The following is a 23,619-nucleotide window of genomic DNA, read 5'->3' on the forward strand; positions in this document are numbered from 1 at the left end:
CCCGAGAGGCTTGATTGTAATGTGTTTAAACAGTGAGAGGAGGCGATGAGGTGATGAAGACAGAGGATAACGAGAGAGAGGACGAGGCACCAGGCATGATGGAGAAAAGGACAAAGGTGAAATGAATAACAAAAATCAATGCAGAATCATTGATGAATCCTTTAAGAGCAAGTGACACGCTTGCCATACTGAACACAAAGCACCACACAAAGAGATTTGAGTGGTTGCGAGTGGACCACACACTTCACACGTTCAGCAACAGATAAAAATATGACAGCTGAGAGTAAAAACTCGCACGCTAGCTGTCCATGTGTTTACTCATCAAATCAACTGTCTGTCAACAACAGGGGTGTCAAACACGGCCTGAGGGAGGAGTCTTATCTAGCTCATTTAATGGGAAATTTTAATTGTTAAAACGAATAATGCATTTACAAAATGATACATTAATAATACTAGAGCTGCACAATTAATTGTTAAAATTTCAAACACCCATGCGATCTTATTCCTAAATGACAACAATTCGCCTGTGTCTATTAAACCTTTGACAAAATTATATCCAGACATTCAAATCGCGTTGGCACTGCCGCTGACCCAGAGAGAGCAGTTGTCATGTTTAGTTATGAAAGCTTCACAGTGTTTTCTACCACACAGCATCATTATTTCTGTTACAAGTACCGGGATAAAAGTTTATAGTTCGGAATTCGGATATAAACACTGAGAACATTACCTTTTGAAAGTAACTTGGCGCTTCAAATAATGATTGTATCGATTACATGGTTACGCCAGTAGGTGGCGACACGTGACTTAAAATGTTTATGTCATTGAATCATTAATTCAAAAGATTTGTTAAAAACGAAGTCCAGTAATGAAACAATTTAAGTATTTATGAATCATTCATTTTAACCGATTTAAAAAAAAAAAAAATTCAAACTAATATATATGTTTTTAAAAACACTGCAGCAATTAATATTTAATTAATGTTATTTTGTTTAGTTGTTTGTTCAGAATTGAGGGAGAATCGTGATCTCTCTCTCTCTCTCTCTCTCTCTCTATATATATATATATGTATATATATATATATATATATATATATATATATATATATATATATATATATATAAATACCTGATTCTCAATTTATCTAGATTTTTGCAGCTCTAAATAATACTAATCAATATTTATTCAATGCGGTCAGTTTGATTGATTTGGAATTCATTCACAGTTTAATTATGTATGTAATTCAAATGAGCCAAAGGGATTCTTAATATGCATAACTCTGTGTTAATGTTCGGTTTCAGAAGGCTTATTAAAACTATGAAGTTATTCAGCCAAAAGCAGCTGGCATTTTTCTCTTGTCAATATTGTATTTGATTAATATTATTAATATATTTGATTTTATAATCACCAATTCCATATACACACATATATATATAAATAAACAATCTAAAGGTGGAATTACATTAAATTCAATTTACCGTAATTCCTCAAATAAAGGCCGGGGCCTTTATTTACCTGAACTGCAGATGGTAGCCGGCTTTTATTTGAAGCAGGCTTTTATTAGAGGCAGGCCTTTATTTCTAATTCGCGATCCCCGCCCGCCCGCCAGCCAAGTTTCCATGGTGACGCGTCATGCTTGGCACGTGTTCACCACAGCCAAAATAGCGCTGTATGACAGATGTAGCGCTTTTATTTCTAAATATTAACAAACTTGCTTACCATGTCATCAACTATCTTCTATTCTGACTCTCAAATCCGTGTAAGTGAGTTTGTTTTGTCGTTTAAAACCCTTTATAAATGATCTTGATCTGTAACGTGAGATGGGCACCGCAGTTCGGAGATTCCTGTTGTATTTGTTAAGTTACAGCGCGTGAATTCTTCAGTTTCTCCCGAAATACATGAAAGTAAGTGGCCGGTGAACTGGGAGAAGAATAGAGTAAACTTTATAGTTACTTACACTGTGTATCTGACATGAATAAAACACGTCGCCAAATATATTTGAATGGATTGTTATTGCTGCTTCCATAGACACCATTGTGTATTTTACAAACTATAAATTTATTGTTTTGCTATAAATCATATCTATTTAAATGTCTGAAACCTAAAATAAACATGTGGTTAAAAACACTGAATAGTTGTGATATATGACAAGCGCTGAGCGCGTCCGTCTTTGAGTGTACACTCATTTAAAGTGTACCTATTCACACTATTTTTTCCCCGGCCTTAATTTGAGACCGGCCTTTATTTGTCCGCGTTGACCACGCCCCCGGCCACTATCAGAGGCCCGGCGTTTATTTGAATACCGGTCTTTATTTGAGGAATTACGGTAAATTGCTCTTTTGTTTTTGTTATTACTGCAGCAAAAAAGGTCATTGTGGACTTCATGAGTTCTAGAACAGCAAGTGTTGATCAATAATACATTGCAAATTTAAATTTAAAATAAAACAAAAAAATATAATCCCTCAAAATAAAATGAAATACAACAAATAAAAATCCAATCCAAAAAAATCTATGCTTCCAATCAGCCCTTCTGCACAAACTTTCCATGAAAAACCCAAACCTCCCTGTAAAGGTCACCTGTCCTAATCAGATCCCTCGTGCACTGTGAAGTGAACTCAGCCGTAACCGTGTGTGAGACACCTGTAGAAACTATTAAACCACAGCATTAGACTCAAGTGCTTGAGCGGTGAACAACTGTCTGTCTCCATCAGGGCAGAAGCACATTAACCTCGTACCACCAGCTTTCCACAATCAAGGAAGCTTTCACCTCTAAAGGCCCGTCCTCAGCATCCGCTGGCTCTTGCTTTCTCTGAGGGGGGAAGGGGTGGGATCCCGTCGAGTCTGTACCAACCAGAGCGTAAGACATCGCTCGCTCGCTCTGTCTCCATGGAAACGCCAGCCATCCTTGAAATAAACCTGCCGCCGCCACCCCCCCCCCCCCCCCCTTCTCCTCTGATGTGACTGTTTCAATTCGCCTTTGTTTCTGTCTCTCTTCTGCCCAATCTCTCTCTCTCACACCTGTGTTTGTTCTCATTCAGACCGCTTACTATCACGTTGTACACATTTTAGCATTCACTGATATTCCTAAAGAAGCTGAAGTGTATATCTATATATACTTATTAAAGTATGTATGTGTATATATATATATACATAAACAATAACAATAGCTACTAATAACTCAAATGTAAAAATACTTTGCTCTTTGCAAAAAAAGAAAAAGGCTGGTGCGATTATTAATAATGCAATTATGATGTAAATCACAATGCAAGAACAATAGTCTGACACTGGATTGAGAGTTACTCAAATTTTGGTGTGTCCCGGCCTTAAGGATTTCGTTTAACTTCCAAACTTTTTATGATACCTGAGTGATTTCTGTCCCTCTATTAAAAGTTCATTCCCCTAAAACTCAAATGATCCAAAAAAGGTCATAAAATGAAAAAAAAAATCTATTGAGCGGTTAATTCAAGTCTTATGAAGCGACACGATCGGGGATTGACTCTGATCTGAAACGCATTCGCACTGGAGCGGCACTCCTCAAAGTGAAAGCACAAACATCATTTAAATCACCATATTGCATTTTTAATTTTTGTAGTATGATGATTCAAAGAATTTAAGATGGTCTATTCTTATCACTTAAGTTGCGTTAATAGAGGCAGAGACAGGACATAGCGAGCACCGGGAAAGTCTGTGTAAGCGATCCAACGAATGGCTGCATTGAAGAGAGTTTCAGTGGCATTAAAGGGATAGTTCACTTTGAAATTAATTTTTGGTATGTTTTAGCTTACCTCAAGGGCATCCAAGATGTAGGTGTCTTTGTTTCCGCAGTAGTTTCAATTTTGATATTTTTAGGTCAAACCGTTCTTGTCTGTCAGTCATATAATGCAGGTCTATGGTCACCACCTCAAAGAGCATGCACAGAGAAGTCCAAATTAAACATGATTTAATGACTCGTAAATGTAAGTACACATTGATGGCCTAAGACACGAAACGAGCGGTTTGTGTGAGAAAACAAACAGTATTTATATCGTTTTACCTCTTGTTGTAACCACAGCCACGTCCAAGTGATCTGAGGGCGCGGGCGCTTCGGTCTGCGCAAGCGCCGGAAAGCGCCGAGTCATTAAATCATGTTTAATTTGGACTTCTCTGTGCATGCTCTTTGAGGTGGTGACCATAGACCTGCATTATATGACTGACAGACAAGAACGGTTTGACCTAAAAATATCAAAATTGAAACTACTGCGGAAACAAAGACACCTACATCTTGGATGCCCTTGAGGTAAGCTAAAACATACCAAAAATTTATTTCAAAGTGAACTATCCCTTTAATACATTAAACTACTATATTTAATGTTGAATATAATGTATAATAATGCCATGGGGGAATATTTGCGGGTCCTCATAATGTCAAATGTTTGATTTTACCAGTAAAAAGGGCCTACATTATTTTAAATATATGTAGTCAGGGAGAGTGCAAGCATATGTGTCTAACATAATTCTATATATTCAGCTTCAGAATCATGAATATTTCTATTCTGGTGTCACCATTGCCCTGTGCATTGGGGACCATGACCACATCCAAGCCCATTTAAGTCCACCCCATTTAGCATTTTAATCAACAGTACATTTGTGTTACATTTTTACTATAGGTCTTAATAAGTAATAATCATTTTAAAAACGTTTCTTTATTTTAACTTAAAGTATTGCGATAATATTGTAATTAAGGATTTCCCCCAAAATGTTTTAAACAACATTTTGTTTCATGCAAGTGGCTAAAAAGAAAATAAACTTGACAAATTCTCATTAGTCCGGACTGTTTACTTCCCCTTGGTGATGCTCATTAGATTTGCATAACTGTAATAAAATAATTCCTGTAATACATTAACTGTATTAATTATAATATTTTAAATAAATTATCATTTTAAACATTTTAATAAATTAACTGATAATAAATAGAGTATTTATTGTCAGCTTGGATTATAGGTCGCACAAATATATATAAGAATTGGGGGGGATGTGCTTAATTGCCATGAATGCAATCCTAAATGCAAATGCAAAAATTAATTTTCTTCAAGCAATATATTCTTTTTTATTTATCTTGATTTTGGGGTGAAATAATGAGTCCAGCAATTTCTTTGACAGGTTCATTATAAATAATGCAAAAGATATTAATGGCAACAAAAAATTCTCAATTCACCAGCCATCGCTAGGTGTGCAAAACATTGACTTTGTACACTTCCCGGTTTGCTGTTTCATGTTTCTTATGTTTCTATAGACTTTATGCACCAGAGAAACAAGGGCGCCGCCATTCAACTTCCGTTTTTGCGGTCGCTCTGTATATCTCTATAGTATTGCTGTCCAGGAGTAATTAGCTTTTGAAGTGGATTTACTTAATGTAAAGCTAACAAAAGTTATCATGAGGATTGTAATGTTTAAAGCAGATGTCTTAACAAATGTCAGTAGACCGGGAAGATTTTAAAACGAACCGTTCATTCATAAATAGGCTGTGAAAATACAGACCAGAAGAGAAAAGACAACGAGCGCAGCGCTGAAAAGGGGTGGGGCTACACAAGGTCTATAAAGTTCCACAACTGGTTTTGTATAATTCTGTACAGCTCACACTACCATCACACTTCTCTCACTTCATTGCTTTCCTGCATGTGTTTGATCTGAGTAGTGCAGTGATGAAGACTAACCTCTGTGAGTCGGGCTGTGAGATGGTGTTGACGATGGCCTCCACAGCCGTATCGAACAGCTCCGGATCCGCCAGCGCCGTGAAGCTGGCCTCGACCAATCCCTCGCTCTCGTTCAGAGGAACGTCCAGCAGAACCCAGCTCGACAGACACTTGAGCACGCGGGCTTTGACCAGCGGAGGCGAGTCCGGCTGCCGTAACAGCTGCTGCAGGAGCGGGTAAACGGCCACCCACTCGCGGCCCAGAGCGCCCCTCACCTGACCCTTACGGTACTGCGGCAGCCGGCTGGTCTGAAACTCCTCCGGGAGGACCGTGAGGAGCTCCAACAGGGCCAAGCAGCGCGCGCGCCCGTCCACCTCGCCTCCTTCTTCCTGAAACATGCGCACCATTTCCGTCACGGCCCCCGGCCACGCCTCGGGCATCATGTTGAGGGCGAGGGACGCTAGAGCCACACACAGGCGGGTAAGGACGATCTTCGAGCCGGAGGCGAAGCGAGCGATCTGAGAAAACAGCTGTGTTTTGAGCGAGTCGTACTGCTCGGCGGGGATGTCGCCCCAGTAGCGGGAGATCTTGGTATGAAGGGCGCTGGCGCCAAAGTATTGGATCTCTGGAACCTGCGGAGAAGGAAGATATGCAGTTTTTTATTGTGTTTTTTTTTTTTATAGACTCCTTGAAGAAGAAATCAGATGAAATGTGCACATAAAGTCTTCTTGCATCATTAGTCGGCACAAAGTTTGGGATGATCAGTAGGGTTGGGTATGATTCCGATTCTTATCGATTCCTAATTTCAATTCCAAAAAGGTAAAAAAACAACAAACAAAAAAAACTTAGATATCATTCACATTTAGTCTTATTGCGAAACATTTAATTGTAGCTGAATATCAGGAGCACTTTTTTTTTTAAATAGCATAGAAAAACTAATATAAGCCTAACTAATATAGATTTCAAGCATTATTAAAGACAAGTAAATACTATTATACAAATTCAAGAACAAAAGGTGTGCCACAAGCCAAATTTTGGCTTATTTTCATTTCAAAAACAACCTTTTGTTCCACTGTGTGTGTATATGTAAGAGGTGTAATGGATCGTCAATGATCCGTACAGACCGGCCCCACGGTTCGCCACGCATGTGTAAAGAGTAATTGTTAAGTTTAACCATCACATAGAGTTAAAGTTCATCATTTGCACGTGTTTCTAAGTCTTGCCAATTTAAAAACTCAAATGATTTTAAACCATTCAAGTGCAAAAAGAGACAATAGACAACTCAATTCTTTGAACGGACACTAGAGCTGCACGATTCAGAATAAATTGAAAATTGATAAATTGTTTCAAATAAAAATATCGATTCTCCCACAATTCTGAACAGACGAGACAAAATAACATGTAATTTACTAGAGGTTCTGACAAAATGTTAATTGCTGCAGTCGGTTCAAAATGTTTAATTTGAATTAATTATTTGAAAAAATCTGCGTTTTTGAATGAATCTCTTAAATGAATGATTCAATTTCATACATTAAAATAAAAAAATAAAGCTAAATAACTGTGTAAAGGTAGGAGAAAACGAATGTCACTTGAAGCTACCTAAATTCAACAGATAAACATGTAACCTTTAGAGGTTGTGTGACCTTTGACCTTTACAGGGGTGACATGGCCTCATCCTCAAAAAAACTTAAGGTAAAATTAAATACAGAAATCATGTTAGGGAGTAAACATGAAAGAACCTTTTTTGTTTGAATATCATGAATCCTGGGTCATATTTCACTCAGAAATCACATTATTTTATTTATTTTGAACATGTAAGAAAATAAAAAGTATATTTATACACAGACATGCATACATTTATCAAATTAAAATAACAACTATATAAAAGCATGTACTTCTCAGCACAATCTTCCAAAATTATTGTAAGTAATTCAAATTAGAATTTCCCATGTTCAAAAAGGAGTAGGAAGAAGTTCATAACAAACTTTTCAGGTCCTATCCCCTATCTCTATCTTTATCTTTTAATTAAATACAAAACAAATTGATGCTTCTCATTCATTTCCATCTATCTATAGCAAATCAAATAATAACAACATACTAAACTAAATATGTAGTAAACCAAGGAACCTGTATACAATACTATCACCTCGAGTCCTTTTCGTATTCATTTAATATCTTCAGTTTAAATAGTCCTTTACATTTACTCATTGTTGAACATGATTTCATTAAGAAATCAAAAGAAAATGTATTTTGCATGTATTTTAGCCTATTTTTCATTTTAGGATGATTAATACTGTCGCATTATGATGTTATTTTCATGACAATTAAACACATTTTTGGCCCCTCCATTTTCATTACTGTGATACAAAAAAAGATCACTTCTCATTATAAACCATTAATGATGTTTAAATGGCAAAGCATTTACGAAGGGATGCAAAGTCACAATGTGTAAAAATTCTTTATGCAAAACATAATTACCTATTTTTTTGTAAATTTTGGGATGAAATATAACTCAATTTTGTCAAATGAAACCAAATGAAATAGTAAACTGAGGTTGAGATGTGTAGTTTAGTTGATGCAACGGCAGCTGCTGCAATGCAACTGCCAGAAATAGTCAAAGTCATTGTGAAACAGCATTCCCAACCCATTTGACTTGGGTATAAAGGACAAGCACACATGGAAAAAGAGGGAATGACAGTGCAACAAAGAGAACGGGATGTTCTTACCTTCTCTGGTCTCAGTAAAACCCAACAGAACTGCCAGGCCTGAGGAGACACTTGAGCCTGCATCAGCCATTTCTGAGCCAGATTCTTATTCTCAATGTTAGGATCATAATAGAGCTGATGCAGAGCCTGGGAGAGAGGGAGAGAGAGAGAGAGACAGTTTTAGACTGTGATACATTGCACTCTGGCCATTATGGAGCACATGGATACAATCTAATAATGCTTTATTAACCCCAGGGTTCCTGCGAGGCAGTTTAGCAGACGTGTATATGAAAGTGTGTGCTCTTAAAGTGAATCTACGGGTCTCACAACTGCTGATGCATGTGCCTTCATTTCTGCAAGTAAAGCTTTAATATGGTGGGAGGGCAAATAACACAGCGAATAATGGCATATTCATTCAAAAATAACAGGAATTTATTGAAGCTTCTGGTGTTCATCACAAAAATATTGTTTCAAAATTAACTAGTCAGTATATATACACACTACCGTTTAAAAAAACGTTTGTGGTCGGTAAGATGTTTCTCTCTTCTGCTCACCAAGGCTGTATTTTATTTGATCAAAAATACAGTAAAAACAGTAATATTGTGAAATATTATTACAAAATATAAAAAACTGTTTTCTATTTGAATATATTTTAAAATGTAATTTATTCCTGTGATGCAAAGCTGAATTTTTTTGATTTCTTTCAGAAATATTTTTGAGGAAATCATGACACATGAAGATTCTTTGATTGATAGAAAGTTCAAAAGAACAGCATTTATTTCATTATAAATGTTTCAACTGCTACTTTTGATCAATTTAAAGCATCCTTGCTGTAAAAAAAAAATATACATCTTACTGATCTTGATATATTCAGCAAAAACATAGATATCACTACACTGTTAAGGTGCTGGTGTACCTATTTTTATGATTTGGTCTAAATACTAATATCATAAAATATAAACATCAAATACGATCAGAGAGGAATTAGACGCGTGTGTGTGTGTGTGTGTGTGTGTGTGTGTGTGTGTGTGTGTGTGTGTGTGTGTGTGTGTGTCACAGTACATTAGAAACCCCATGAGAAACAGCCATCTGTCAGAGTAAACCTGGTGACATGATGATACCAACTGTGTGCAATCGAGATTTGAGTGAGTGCTATTAGCTGGAGATGCTAAAATGGTTAAAAATAAATATGGTACAAATGGATATTCAAGCACATGGCTACATCTTTTGAAATGTTTCTATGGCAACCATCCATTCTGCACAAACTCATTCTTAAAGATCAGTGCTGAATGACTTTGGTCCATTGACATGGTTACCGCATTCGATCTTGCCTATGTGTGTGTGTGTGCGCGATGACTCACTCATTCTGTAAGATCCATTTTACCCAGACATCTATTAATCATTCGTTTAATCTGGCTCTATGAGCTGCGCTACAGGCATTGTATGCATTTGTACTATCAGTATAAATTCTGCTCCCCATTCTGGCCAGCATCAAGCTTTCTAAAAAAGAAGCAAAAGTATCTCAGAAAGATCCCATGCGACACGTGTCGTATATTCCAAGTGCTATAGGGGTTTATGACATGACATTTAATGTATTATTTAATTAAATTCCTGACCTTGGCCGTAGGGGTGTGTGATATATCGTCTACAATAATATTGTGATTGTTGTTTTAACGATGTGCAATCTGACATTATCAAGTGTATGTCCCTCACTTTACAAAAACACACCTAGAGAGAGTGTATGCACTACGTGATGTAGTCTAGGTTAGACTAGTGCGCATGCTTTCAATGTGTGATTTAGTCAATTAAAGTGCATTTAGAAAGCCCCCAATAGTCAAGATAAGGAGGTAAAAATACCTCTATGTCTTTTATATTTATATAATTTGATATCAATATCACACGAAGAGTGCCATTTTTTCTCCAAATATCAGCATGAGTACAAATGTGATATTGATTTTTGACAACAGTTCAATAAACAAAAGTGACTTTAAGGTCCTTGCACACCGAGTCCGAAATTTCCCCACGTTAAAAAATAAATATGACCTCACGTTATGTCAATCACGCCTCCGCAACTTTCATCCGTCATAAAAAAAATTCGGATCGGGTTCGATTTTCGCATCCATAGCAAGCATTTTGATAGGAGTTTTGACAATTCAAAGACACCGAATGACGAATAAAAAAAAAAAAAAACGCATACGAAAATTTTGGACTCCGTGTGCAAGGACCTTTTAGGCTATATTTTAGACACCGTATTGCCTGTTTTTGCTCAATTTTGCCAGCAAAAACAGTTCCAAACAAACTACAAGACACAGGACTGTTTTGAGTCTATGAGCAACACACAACGGTTTTTCGTGAACGAATCGTAAGAATGTCCTTGATACTTGCTACTAAGGGTCTCAAACCAAACTCTGAGGCCCTGTCCCACACTTCATATGCACATTCGGTCTTGTGGACTAACAATGGTTCTGCAGCAGACTTCTTCCCGACATTCAAAGCAGAATTATGTCACGAAAGTACGGCCTCAGTAACTTAAACCGTAGTTCATCGCCTGGCCGCTAGAGACAGGCTCCAAAAGGGAGTCAATTCCATATATCCCCCATGTTAAAATGGCCAACTTTACAGCAGAAACAAATATGTTTACAGCCTGGAACAAAAATTGGTTTTGGTCTATATAGCTAATTTTGCCCTTCATGAAAACTGTGAGGGTGGTGGATTTTTTTATAACTCATCCGTTTAAATTATATGAATTAAACGTACACGTTTAAATTAATTAGACGTACAACCTAGAAGCTTTGCGCAATATCACTACGTGAAATATCACGGCCCACAGAGAAGGAAATGATTAGTTGAATAAAGTCGTTATTTTTGTTTGTTTTTTGCGCACAAAAAGTATTCTCGTCGCTTGATAAACTTAAGATTGAGCCACTGTAGTCACTCGGACTATTTTAACGATGTCTTTCATAACTTTTGGGCCGGCCAGTTTCGATCTCTTAAGAAGCCTATGGAGGAGTGATCCAGCTCTCAGATTTAATCAAAAATATTTTAATTTGTGTTCCGAAGATGAACGAAAGTCTTACGGGGTTGGAACAACATGAGGGTGAGTAATTACTGACAGAATTTTCATTTTTGGGTGAACTAACCCTTTAAGCCTTGAAGTTCTGCATAATTAAGGGCGTGGCCACTTGAGTGACAGGTGGATTGCGGCTGATGTCACTGCTAGCCGTTTGTCTGCTGTTAGCCGTCACTTCACCTCAGCTAATCCCAGCTGCTAAACTTGCCATCTCTGCCATGTTTGTGCTTTTTTGTCTACTGGAATTTCTCTGAAAGATATTTTTGCAGTGTTGTCAGCAGAACAATCCAAAAACACAATAAATAACAGTACGAACCCACTAAAGAGATGTATGTCTTTCCCTCACAGCCTCGCTTTCATTCCCGTTAAAAATCAAAGATGGCGCTGCTGTGAATAAATGTCGATGTCATTGAACAATTCATTGACAAGCTCTTCCTCAGAAAACTCAGCTTAATACTTTGCAAACACGACTTGTTTCCCAGTGGACTATTCAAAACCTGTTCATCCTGAATCCCCAAAAACTGCATAAATCCAAGATTTTTGGGATCGTGTTCAACGGCCCATCTGGAGTAATCAGGAACGTTTGTTCTGACATCATCAGCCATGTGTTTGTGAATTTTAAATCTCTGAATTTTTGTGATTCATTTCCACTGAGTCAGAAGTAAATAATCAAGTAAACAAAAACAACAAAATAAACACTTGATATTCCAGTAATGATGAGAGACACTACAGCAAATTGTTACACATGCCACAAACAGCAGAAATGATCACATTATGAGATATGCGTTTTGACCTTCCAGCACTAATAGATCAGATGAATGAATGTGTGTGTGTGTGTTTGTGTTTGTAAGAATCACAGTGAGACGTGGCTGTCGACTGGTTTGAACAGTCAATGGTTTGAAAAACATATCAGGTTACCCCAACAACCGAATCCCTGTACACAAGCCAAGAGATATAATTAGCAATGCTAACGGTCGAGCCAATCAAGACACAATAGTGGAACATGACAACACTTTCAGACACACACTCCAGATGCCCTGGGTGAATAATCAAACACACATTCACATGGGAAACATCTAAAGTCAAACATCTCAGTCTGATCATCTCCAGTAAATATTAAGTTTCCTGTGATTAATTGAACAGCAATACTACAATTGTTGAGCCCTGATAACAAACAAACAACAAATCACGCAATCAGAATGATTTTGTTTGTAACTGACATGAACATTTCCCATTTTTCTGCATAATGACCCGCTCTTCTCTGCAGATGGTTACGCCTGACCATCACACCGCCCAGAACAATACACAATAAACACATACAACGACCTCTGTGTGGGTCGCCTGCTGTGCAGCAACAAGACTGAGAGAGAATAACCGTGAAAGAATGACCGAGACAGTGCCGTCCTGATACATGAGCGATTGCACATCTTACAAGAAGAGGCAGAAATGTATTTTTAACCGATCTATCTGACAGCGAGTTCCAACAATCAACACATAAAAGCATCAGCTCATCAGAAAACAACAGCCAAAATTGATCACCAGAAATTAAAGTAGGCCTAGTAATTTTCGGGACCGTTTAGTGTTTACATATTTGAGAAAACTCTTACCTGAAGAAACTCAGTAATGTAATTCATTACAAATCACACTGTGCGACATGGATCTAATAAACTTGGGTACAACATATGTAGACTGCATGATGATGACACCTATTGACTCAAACAACGCAAGTTACTATAGAAGAATAAAACATCATCAGCATGTGCTAGTGGTAAACAAAAAGAGCAAGATGAATCGCACTTTGGCAATTATGGTTTTTATGTGCGCTGGAAAAAAAAAGAGGATGAAGCGAAACGGTCATGACTAGGGAAAAGAGGCCAACTTAGCATGCCAATTTTGTAAATGGAGTTTGGGGGAAGTAGTTTTAAGGTATGTCGAGGAGATCAATACGCCATTTCTGGTTGCATTTTTATTGGCTAGTCAGTAGACGTAGCAGGACACTGTTGGAAAATTATCACAGGCCATCTTTGGTCGTGAGACCGTGACAACGACCGTCTTTGAGCCTCTCTCACTGTACGATGTAGGACCAGCGTTTAGGAGCCACGGCCACAGAAATCGCCACGATTGGTCATCTTTCGTCTAGGACAGCCCAAAATCGTACAATGTGTACCGGGCAACAGACGTAAAGGACTAAAACTAAAATAAACCGGACAGTTTGCATCCGGCTTTAGCCAACCTGACAGTTCATATAGACCCCTTTTCAGTTAGTAAACATGGTGACTTTTTTTGTGGGCGGAGCTTAGGTGGAGGCAGAACGATCCCTCTGGCCGCTTCACTAACGTTAGTTTGCAAGTTTTGTTAGCTTGTTTTTTAACAATGACTGGAGAAAATCCGATTTTATCTTAATGTGCAAGGTCACTCAGTGTCCAGGACCGCGATTGTTATTTGCAAAAGTTCATTTTAACAGACGGAACCAGATTGGCTGACCCGCTCACTCAATGCATGGACGATCTGACAGGATTAACGTTAACGCTACCTCCGGTTGAGTGGCCTGACTTCTACACCTACCTGATAGAGAAACCGAGCGTAAAGAGAAACTGAGGGCATATAAATCTTTAGACGCCTATAACTGTGTGCTGAATGGTCATGTGCAAGACTTGTGTGGTACGATCCGTAGTTCTGCCGAAGACGACAATGAGTGACATTACGTTGCAATGTTAAAGCTGCAGTCCGTAGCTTTTCCTCTTTGTCGCCATCTCTCTGTTCGAAATCTGTAACTGCAGTGATTCGCGGAATTATCATCTTTACGTGGGTTGTAAATCGGCATGAAACAGCGCGGATGAACACAGTGCTTTGAGGCGAGTGCTGCTGTCAGTCACCGCGCTGTGTGGATACTGTCATACAGAATCACAGATTCACTTTTTGAAAGTTTGACCAACATAAGAATTTTCATAAGAAAATGTCTTCTGAACAAGTAAGTAACATCCATTTTTGTTCTGACCAACTAAGGGGGAAAAAGCATTCGACATGATAAGCTTCGTTAGATTTAATCAACGCGATTTACAGCAACCGTGCAAATTATAGCCTAGTTTGTTCTCAAATTGTTCATGTTAACAACATCAGCATTGCGTGACTAATGTTAAATTTAATGTGTTTTATGGTTACCTGTGTAGTTCAGAATTCATATTCTCCATAATAGCAAAACGAGAAAGGCACAACAAAGGAAACTCCATAACTGTGTGAATTAAGAAAACGTACTGTTACACGATTGAACTATTGAAATGTCTTACTTGTTCAGCAGAAAAAAGCCATCTCTTCTTCCGTTTCGAACCCCTTCAAAACACGGAGTTCACGCACATTTTTTTAAAAGCCCCGCCGATGTTTAAATCCTTGTGTTCGCATGAGACGGTTTCTTTCTCTTTCTCTAGCCACCTTAAATCCGAAGTACGAAGTCTTTTGGGTTTTATAACTGCTGAATCTCCAGTTGACACTGATGATTGTTGTTTGGATCTTTCTGGATGCCATAAGTTTAATTATGTAAAGTGCTGCGAGAAAAGCCTATACATCTAAACATCTCGTCACGCGCAGTATAGCCGGCTAGCCGAAACTCCTTCTTTATGTGTACGGGTGTGACGTCATGACGCAAAGACATGCTCGAATTTCCCGCGGAAACCCACCAGTACCACTGGAATTAAAATCATTATTACAAGCTAACCGTTTTGAATCTAGCTATGGCAAGCAGATAGTTTTGACCACTGGCAGAATACGTTTTTTTTTTATATAATTATTTTGGATTATTTTTAACTTAAAAAAGTTACGGACTGGAGCTTTAATGTTGTGAATATTTTCTAGAAATAAAAATTCCAGATACAGCATATTAATTTTTTATTGATTCTTGCACCCAACAACACAACAAGATGACATTTAATAATAATAATAATAATTTAAGCTCCTTATTATGTAGCCGAATCTGTGCTGGTTTGTATTAGCCGCCTCCAGTTGTCCGTTTGTTTTGCCTCCAGCTAGCGCCGTGACGTAACTGTGACGTCGGCGCAAAAGGGGTCTATAACACACTTGTTTTTTTTGTTTTTTTTTAACAAACGTTCAATAACTGTGTGTGTGTGTGTGTGTGGTGTATATACAGGTGAAATAAATACAGCTATGAAAACCTTTTCACAATATTCTAATTTTGAATTTGGGGTTTTCATAAGCTGTAAGCCATAATCATCAAAATAATAACAAATAAAGGCTTGAAATATCTCACTTTGCATGTAATGAGTCTATATAATATATTAGTTTAACCTTTTAAGTTGAATTACTGAAATAAATGAACTTTTGCACGATATTCTAATATTTCGAGTTTCACCTGTACATTAGGGATGCACCGATCTGAACATTTTGGCCGATACCGATAATTATTTATATTTGAAAACCAATAACCGATATATCTGCCGATAAATCTAAATCCAAATTTTTATATAATTTTTGAGAGCCTGATTCCAAAAACAAAAGTCTCATCATTAAAAGGCATGTCGTTCTCATTTTAATTTTATGCAGCTGAGCCTATATAACAGACTTGCGCTGCACATGTTGCATTTTACTGTATTTTCCTTTTTAAAAGTGATTCCAATCATATTTCAAGCTATTTAAAAGCATTATGGCGAACCGTGCGCATCTGAAGTGTCTCAGCTGAAGGAAATAATCCATTATTTATCGGCTTTAATATATCGGCCAAATTTCTTATGGGTCGATAACGCAAACATTAAAAATGAACATATATCGGCCGATACCTGGGCTATACGGTGGCTGCATTCCTAGTATACATACATGACCTTGATATATTAAATGGATGTATTAACCATAAGTGTGCGTTAACAAAAAATTGTATGTAACATTTCTCCTTTAAAACCCTCCCGAATAATATCTAGCCCCAAAGACTTCCACTGTAAATGCAGTACTGTACACAAACTGAAATTATTTTCAGCAGCAAAACAAAATAAAACAAAATGTTAGCTGTTAATGGGATCAAAAGCTATAACGCGTTTGTTTTGGGGCTGACAGCCACTGTCAAGGATAAAGATGAGAAACCCTCCACCAGGCAGAGATGAGACGGACGGGACACCACCCGCTCTCCTCTCCTCATCCTCACAGATGGATCGATACGCTCTCTTTCCTCTAATCTAATCTAATGATGAACAGGAGTTTCACGATTGTAACCCGATCATCTGAGATCAGCTGCATTACAATCAGACATACTGAAATAATTAAGCTCAGAAATATTAACAGAGGCACCAAATTAATACGTGCTGTGTAGCGACAAAAGTTGTCAAAAATAGAAAGCAAATTTAGTCAAGAACAACCAATCACAATTTTTACACTGATGCTGAAAGACACTACATGGGTGAATCCCACAACACCTGTCAAAAATATATTTTTGTCATATTTCACCATTAAATCAAAAGAAAGTAATAGGAAATTATATTTTGCTGCTTAAAGAACATTAAGTCTTTTTAAACCTTTATTATTTTGAGCAATGGCGTATAGTTTTCATGACAATAAACCCCACAATCTCTGTAATAAATCAAATTCTCATTACTGTAATGGGAGCAATTATGATATATTATTCAATGTTATGATTATAGAAGAACTGACTTTGATTTATGCTGGTTAAAAAAATTACAGTAGTGAGAAACTAATGAGTATCAAATCTGAGTATATTGAAAATTACAAACAAAAAATAGAACAAAAATCTTAAAGGTCTTAAAATAGGATTCATTAAATGCAAAATAAAATTAGTTTTTTTTTATTCTGGACATGTTCTTTATCATCCACTTGTACAACAGCAGTATACTAATATATATATATATATATATATATATATATATATATATATATATATATATATATATATGATATTATGAATATTGTTGTTGGTCAATAATCATATATAAACCCCAATGATTATTATTTCTTTCCCAACAATATGTTTCAACATATGAATGTATAGCTCAACATTTCCAAGTTTTCATTAAGAGTAAATGAACATTAAATAACTTAGTAAAAAAAATATTAGCTACTGACAGAATGATAATAAACGTATTTATTTTACCTTCTCCACGTTTTCCACAGTGAAGTCTGCGGCTGTGTCCGATTCCATCGCAGTATTTACTATAACACACACCTCCTCTCGCTCTCTTGAACACAATCTATAATCTTATGTCTTATACGAGGCCTGTTGATTAATATAATTATAATAATAACGCTGATAAATCTCACTGAGTTGAATTTGATTCGGCCCGGCGCGATCAGGCCGGTGCGCGCGAGCTCATGTCTCTCATTCTCATATTTCACTCATGATAAATCTCATTCATATCTCAGATGACCGATAAATATGACCATATGTCACATCTATGTGCTCGCGGGTCTCTGTATGGTCCGGTCTCGGTGATCGGTGTGCGTGTGTCCTCCCTCTACCGTTCTTGTCGGTCTGACTGAACCGATGAATCGATGATTCGACACGCTCTGCGCGTGCCCAATCCTTTGCCTTCATTAAAAACAAAACAACAACACTATTCTCAGCTTAGATATGTTTCATATTTATTCCATTGTTTATTTTTTGTATTTGTATTTAAAAGTATGCTGCTTTCATATAACAATGGATCATTTGACTTTGACATGACGTTCGTTTTTAATCAGGCTAAATTTGAATGGCTCTCTAAACAGTCCTTCGCTCTGCATTGTGGGCAATGTAGTTTTAAAGACTGATGCTCATATGCGGTGTCACAGCGACTCTTTGTGGCACCTTTGAAGTTTTCCATAGATTTCGTTTTTTGTTAGTGTGCAATAGATGGGGCTCTCGCTCCATTATATATATTTACACCATATTTATCTGATGTTTGCTGATAAATAAACAAAAATAGCTATATACCATTACTATATACCATTTCCCATTATGTTTTTTTATTTTTCGTATTAGACGAAACAATTGCGTATTATTTACATTTGATAATTTATTTTGCATTGTATGAGAGCACACAGAATTGATAAAGGAAAAAGTGAAATAATTATTATTAATAATTTGATAACAAAATTTGTTATATGCCCATGGAAATTAGTTACAGAAACGCGTATCGAGAATAGACTGTAAAAATAAAAATAGAATAGAAAAAAAACTCCAAATGTTTCGAGACTCCTCGTGCGCGCGCTTCACGTGCTCCGCCCACCGCTCAGGCTAGAGCGCGCAGGATCACTTCAGGTCTGGATCTGCTGTGAATGAACTGTTCACTGTTCAGGACTCATCTGATCATCTGACTGGATTCTGTCACGCTGTTGGAAACTAAGAAAACCCCGTTGACATCTAAATTCATCTCTGTCCGCTTCCAGCGCCCATCCAGAGGCGTTTAATTGTGACTTTTGTTTCTGTTTTTTATGCCTGAAGAAGGAAAGAACGGAAGAAGGACTCGATAATTTAAGGTTAAAGTTAGTTTTCTTCTATTGTCATATTAAGGATATGGGCAGATGTGGAAATGTTGCGTTTTGCGCGATTGTGCTCTTCTACTGTTCTTTGATTACAGGTAAATAAAATAAAATCTATCTATCTATCTATCTATCTATCTATCTATCTATCTATCTATCTATCTATCTATCTATCTATCTATCTATCTATCTATCTATCTATCTATCTATCTATCTATCTATCTATCTATCTATCGTTATTTGTCTGTAAACAATTATAGTAACAGCAATTGTGAAATGTATTCTCTGCCACGCGTATCCTGTGCAGTCAAACAATGGTTATGTCTCAAAACCTAGCGAGCTGCCTACCTAGGCAGCCACCATAGTTCATTTTGGATGCCCCAAAATGTTTTCTAGTTAGGGAGCTCACTATGTTTTGAGACATAGCCTTATATCTTGCGGTGAAGAGACTCATTCAGAACTCTAATTACAGCCTGACACTGGGTTCTGGACAGTAAGACTAACATGACTTCATATGAACGCAAACATAAGCTTTAAATTGTAATATTTAAATATGATATTTTATATGACATTAGTTAAAGCTTTTGCTGTCTGTCTATTCATTCAGTTATGTGTTCAGTACTTTAGAGTGTAAAAGATCACATGGTCACCAGCTTTGTGAAAAGTCACTCAAATTTAATTGTGAATATTCCATTATCAAACATGTTCACACACACACACACACACACACACACACACACACACGTTTAAATATAATGGTTTCTATACTGTAAACTGTATATTCTCTCCCCTCACACTAACCCGACCCCTAAACCTGCCCATCACAAAAAACTTTCTGCATTTTTACATAAAAAACAACAACCTTTATAATATATTATTTTATATATATATATATATACGTATATATATATATATATATATATTATTTTTATACCAGATTTACAAATGAGGACGTCCCTAAAGAGAGTTTTTTGGAGATTTTGGTCACTTCTGGGTACAAATTTGTCCCCAAAATATAGTTAAGTAGGTAAACACACACAAAATAGTTAAGTGGGCGCACACACACACACACACACACACACACACACACACACACACACACACACACACACACACGTTTACTTAGCTATCAAAATAGGGACATTTCATAGACATAATGGTTTCTATACTGTACAAATTCCCTTCACACTAACCTGACCCCTATACCCATCACACAAAACTTTCTGCATTTTTACATAAACATTTTTTTTTAATTACTTTATTTTTATACCCACACACACACACAATCATGTTCATAAGAGCGGAAATGCATGAAATATCTCTTTCTCTCTCTCCCAGCACTGGCAGAAAGAGCATCATGGGAATGCTGTTAAACCACACATATTGTCTCTCAATCCCAGAATGCTTTCATTTATAGCCAGTGTTTGTAATTAAGGGTCATGCAGTGGTGTATTTAAATCAGACTGTATTGCAGAAGGCCTGTGTTTGTACAGCTAAGCTCTTCTCACAGACCGGCCTGTAGTTCTCTGAGGATGACTGAGTGAGAGTGAGAGTGTTCAGGACGTGCGGCTGAACAATCGTGGTGTATTTTTAGAGCGTTTCTGTTGCTTGTTCTCTTTTCATTCTGACGTCCTGTTCCTCTCACTTTCATCTTGGAACTGGTTTAACTTTTCTTTTCTTTTCTTTTTTTTTACTCTTTTGAAGCTTTAAAAAATCCTCTTTACTTTCATTCCAGGTCTTATTTTGCCCAATCCATTTGTGCTCATGTATTCCAAAGAAACATATTCTTTCTTTACTTTAAAATTCAATAACACTTGACAATAACACAATAATCTTTTTTGTCGGCCTCACATAAGCCACCACAATAGCTTAAAGGGATAGTTCACTTTGAAATTAATTTTTGGTATGTTTTAGCTTACCTCAAGGGCATCCAAGATGTAGGTGTCTTTGTTTCCACAGTAGTTTCAATTTTGATATTTTTAGGTCAAACCGTTCTTGTCTGTCAGTCATATAATGCAGGTCTATGGTCACCACCTCAAAGAGCATGCACAGAGAAGTCCAAATTAAACATGATTTAATGACTCGTAAATGTAAGTACACATTTATGGCCTAAGACACGAAACGAGCGGTTTGTGTGAGAAAACGAACAGTATTTATATCGTTTTTACCTCTTGTAACCACAGCCACGTCCAAGTGATCTGAGGGCGCGGGCGCTTCGGTCTGTGCAAGCACCGTAAGTGATCTCTCTGAAAAAAATCAACGTTGTCTGTTGATATATTGAAATCGTCTTCCATTGCGATTTCCTGTATATCTAAATCTGTTTAGATCTTCACAGTGAAAGGTAACACTTCCGAAATCTCTGTGTAAACAATGAGTGACGTACATGCGCGTGAGATCACTTCCGGCGCTTTCCGGTGCTTGCACAGACCGAAGCGCCCGCGCCCTCAGATCACTTGGACGTGGCTGTGGTTACAAGAGGTAAAAACGATATAAATACTGTTCGTTTTCTCACACAAACCTCTCGTTTCGTGTCTTAGGCCATAAATGTGTACTTACATTTACGAGTCATTAAATCATGTTTAATTTGGACTTCTCTGTGCATGCTCTTTGAGGTGGTGACCATAGACCTGCATTATATGACTGACAGACAAGAACGGTTTGACCTAAAAATATCAAAATTGAAACTACTGTGTGGAAACAAAGACACCTACATCTTGGATGCCCTTGAGGTAAGCTAAAACATACCAAAAATTAATTTCAAAGTGAACTATCCCTTACAGTGAAATATCTGTTAAGTCATTGTTTTAGGCTACTGTTGTAATGAAGCCTTTGTAATATATTACCAATAGTTAACACAATAATTAGATGTATTCAATTATTTAAATTATGTAATATATTAATGAATACTTCAGTGATTTAAAATAATGATAGATTTGAAATAGAAACATATCTGTGGAGATGCTTTGGAGGGTGAAAAATGACCTTGTCGCAAACAAGTGGTGTTAACAAGCTTCCATAATATGGTGATAATTGAAATTGTGGCAAACACCACTAATAAAATTCACCCAGTAAGTCATCATCTGTTTCTCACTTCCTCTCCTCTTTCATGTTTCTCACATCTACTTGCTGGTTTTCTCACCTCTGATATCTGCAAATCTTGTCTGTACAGGAGGTTTTTGTTTGACATGTAACTGTGTCTGTAGAGCTCCTCATAACTGCGGGTAGATTAAGATCATGTTTAAAATCCCTGATGCAAATAAGAATTTTGATGCATCATATTTCCTCTAGTTTTGACACAGAAGTCACATTGTGTATAATTTATAAAGGAATCATCCAGGTTTAATTTGTGCATTTGTGGTATAATGTGCATTACTACAGACTTTTCACAAAATAAGCACAAAATTGTAGGTACAGTACTTACAATGGGCGTACACAAGGAAACACAGTAAACGTTAAAATACTGTAATTCAATGTAGATCACAAGACTGAAACATTCCATGCAATATGTCCAAAGTTAAGCATGTAAACACAGACAATGATGCATGACACAAGGAGAAAAATCCAAACAGGAACTAGTGAAGAATAACTGGAAGATGCAAATGATTTAAAGGACTCTACAGCTCAAAATAACACAGTTTTGCATTAAAAAAAAGAGCACTTAAAAAAAACATGCCTTAATGCTTTACCAGATTTTACATCAGTTATTTTGCGCTATATATATAAACCCATATATAGAGTTTACCTGTTATGTTCCTTCGTTTAGTGTGTATTGCTGTACCATTCTCTGATATAATGTGAGCTGTGTTCATATCACACACACAGGGCTTGAATTGAAGATGTGTGTCTTGAGACCAAAATAAACTAAATGTAGAGAGAGAGAGAGAGAGAGAGAGAGAGAGAGAGAGAGAGAGAATTATGCAAAGGTTATGAGTGAAAATCTGAAAAGGCCATAGACTGTCTGTAGCATTGTGATAAATCTGTTCTGTTTGATGCTGATCGGGCCATTTTCATGCTGTGGACTGGTGTATTTTTCCCAATAAAAGAACAAAATAACTGCTGAATCATGCTCTGAATCACACTCCCAAAATATCCTCTGGAGTCGTCGTATAGGCTTATTCCCATTGCGAGCGGGTTGTGTGGTTCGTGACGTGGGGCGGCAGTAGATCAGAACAGGGGAGTTATTGAGGAGCTCAGCCAAAAGAAATCCTGTGAAGTGGCAGGGTGTGGTGGTACACAAAACCCTTAAAAAAACCTCCCTCGGGATTCTGGGTAATGACCCGCAAACAGTGTGTGTGTGTGTGTGTGTGTGTGTGTGTGTGTGTGTGTGTGTGTGTGTGTGTGTGTGTGTGTGTATGTGTGTGTCAGCGAGTGAGACTGAGATTAGGGATCCAATAATAGCTCAATGTTAAAGGAAGTCTCTTGAGTCAAATAATGATGCACAGATATTAGTCAGCATCTACAACAAATAATTATCTTTTTAGTTGTTGTGATTGATAAACGTTATTTTAAATCTGTTCAAAACTATGCTCTGGCAACTACCCACAACATACTAGCATCATACCAGTTAGCTGTACATGGGCAAAGATCATAAAAAACTAGTTAATACTGTCAGTTCATGTGTTTAGTTTAGTTAAATCAGCAGAGTTATCTTAGTGTTTATATCATACTACACTGAAAAATATTTTGATGTAGAAACAACTCT

The 23,619-nt window shown here is 37.1% G+C and overlaps 1 protein-coding gene across 3 annotated transcripts in view; it reads right to left on the minus strand.

Annotated features, from left to right (window-relative positions):
- Positions 1–17,943, minus strand: part of ipo13b (importin 13b) — a 49,352-nt gene extending 31,409 nt beyond the window's left edge. For 2 of the 3 annotated variants that reach the window (XR_008806457.1, XM_056244750.1), the window contains exons 1-3: positions 17,551–17,942; positions 8,396–8,521; positions 5,691–6,301 (exon numbers count right to left, since the gene is read on the minus strand). Coding sequence is in view for 2 of the 3 variants with exons in the window: in XM_056244750.1 (XP_056100725.1) it covers positions 5,691–6,301; positions 8,396–8,521; positions 17,551–17,598 (785 nt within the window). In the remaining variant the exon portion in view is untranslated. Of the gene's footprint in view, positions 1–5,690; positions 6,302–8,395; positions 8,522–17,550 lie in introns of all 3 variants that reach the window. The other variant, XM_056244751.1, reaches the window with a different exon arrangement.
- Positions 17,944–23,619: the final 5,676 nt, after the last annotated feature.

The sequence above is a fragment of the Rhinichthys klamathensis genome, unplaced genomic scaffold (assembly GCF_029890125.1).
Source record: "Rhinichthys klamathensis goyatoka isolate OS25496 unplaced genomic scaffold, OSU_Roscu_1.1 h1tg001078l_1, whole genome shotgun sequence".
Classification (NCBI taxonomy): Eukaryota; Metazoa; Chordata; class Actinopteri; order Cypriniformes; family Leuciscidae; genus Rhinichthys; species Rhinichthys klamathensis.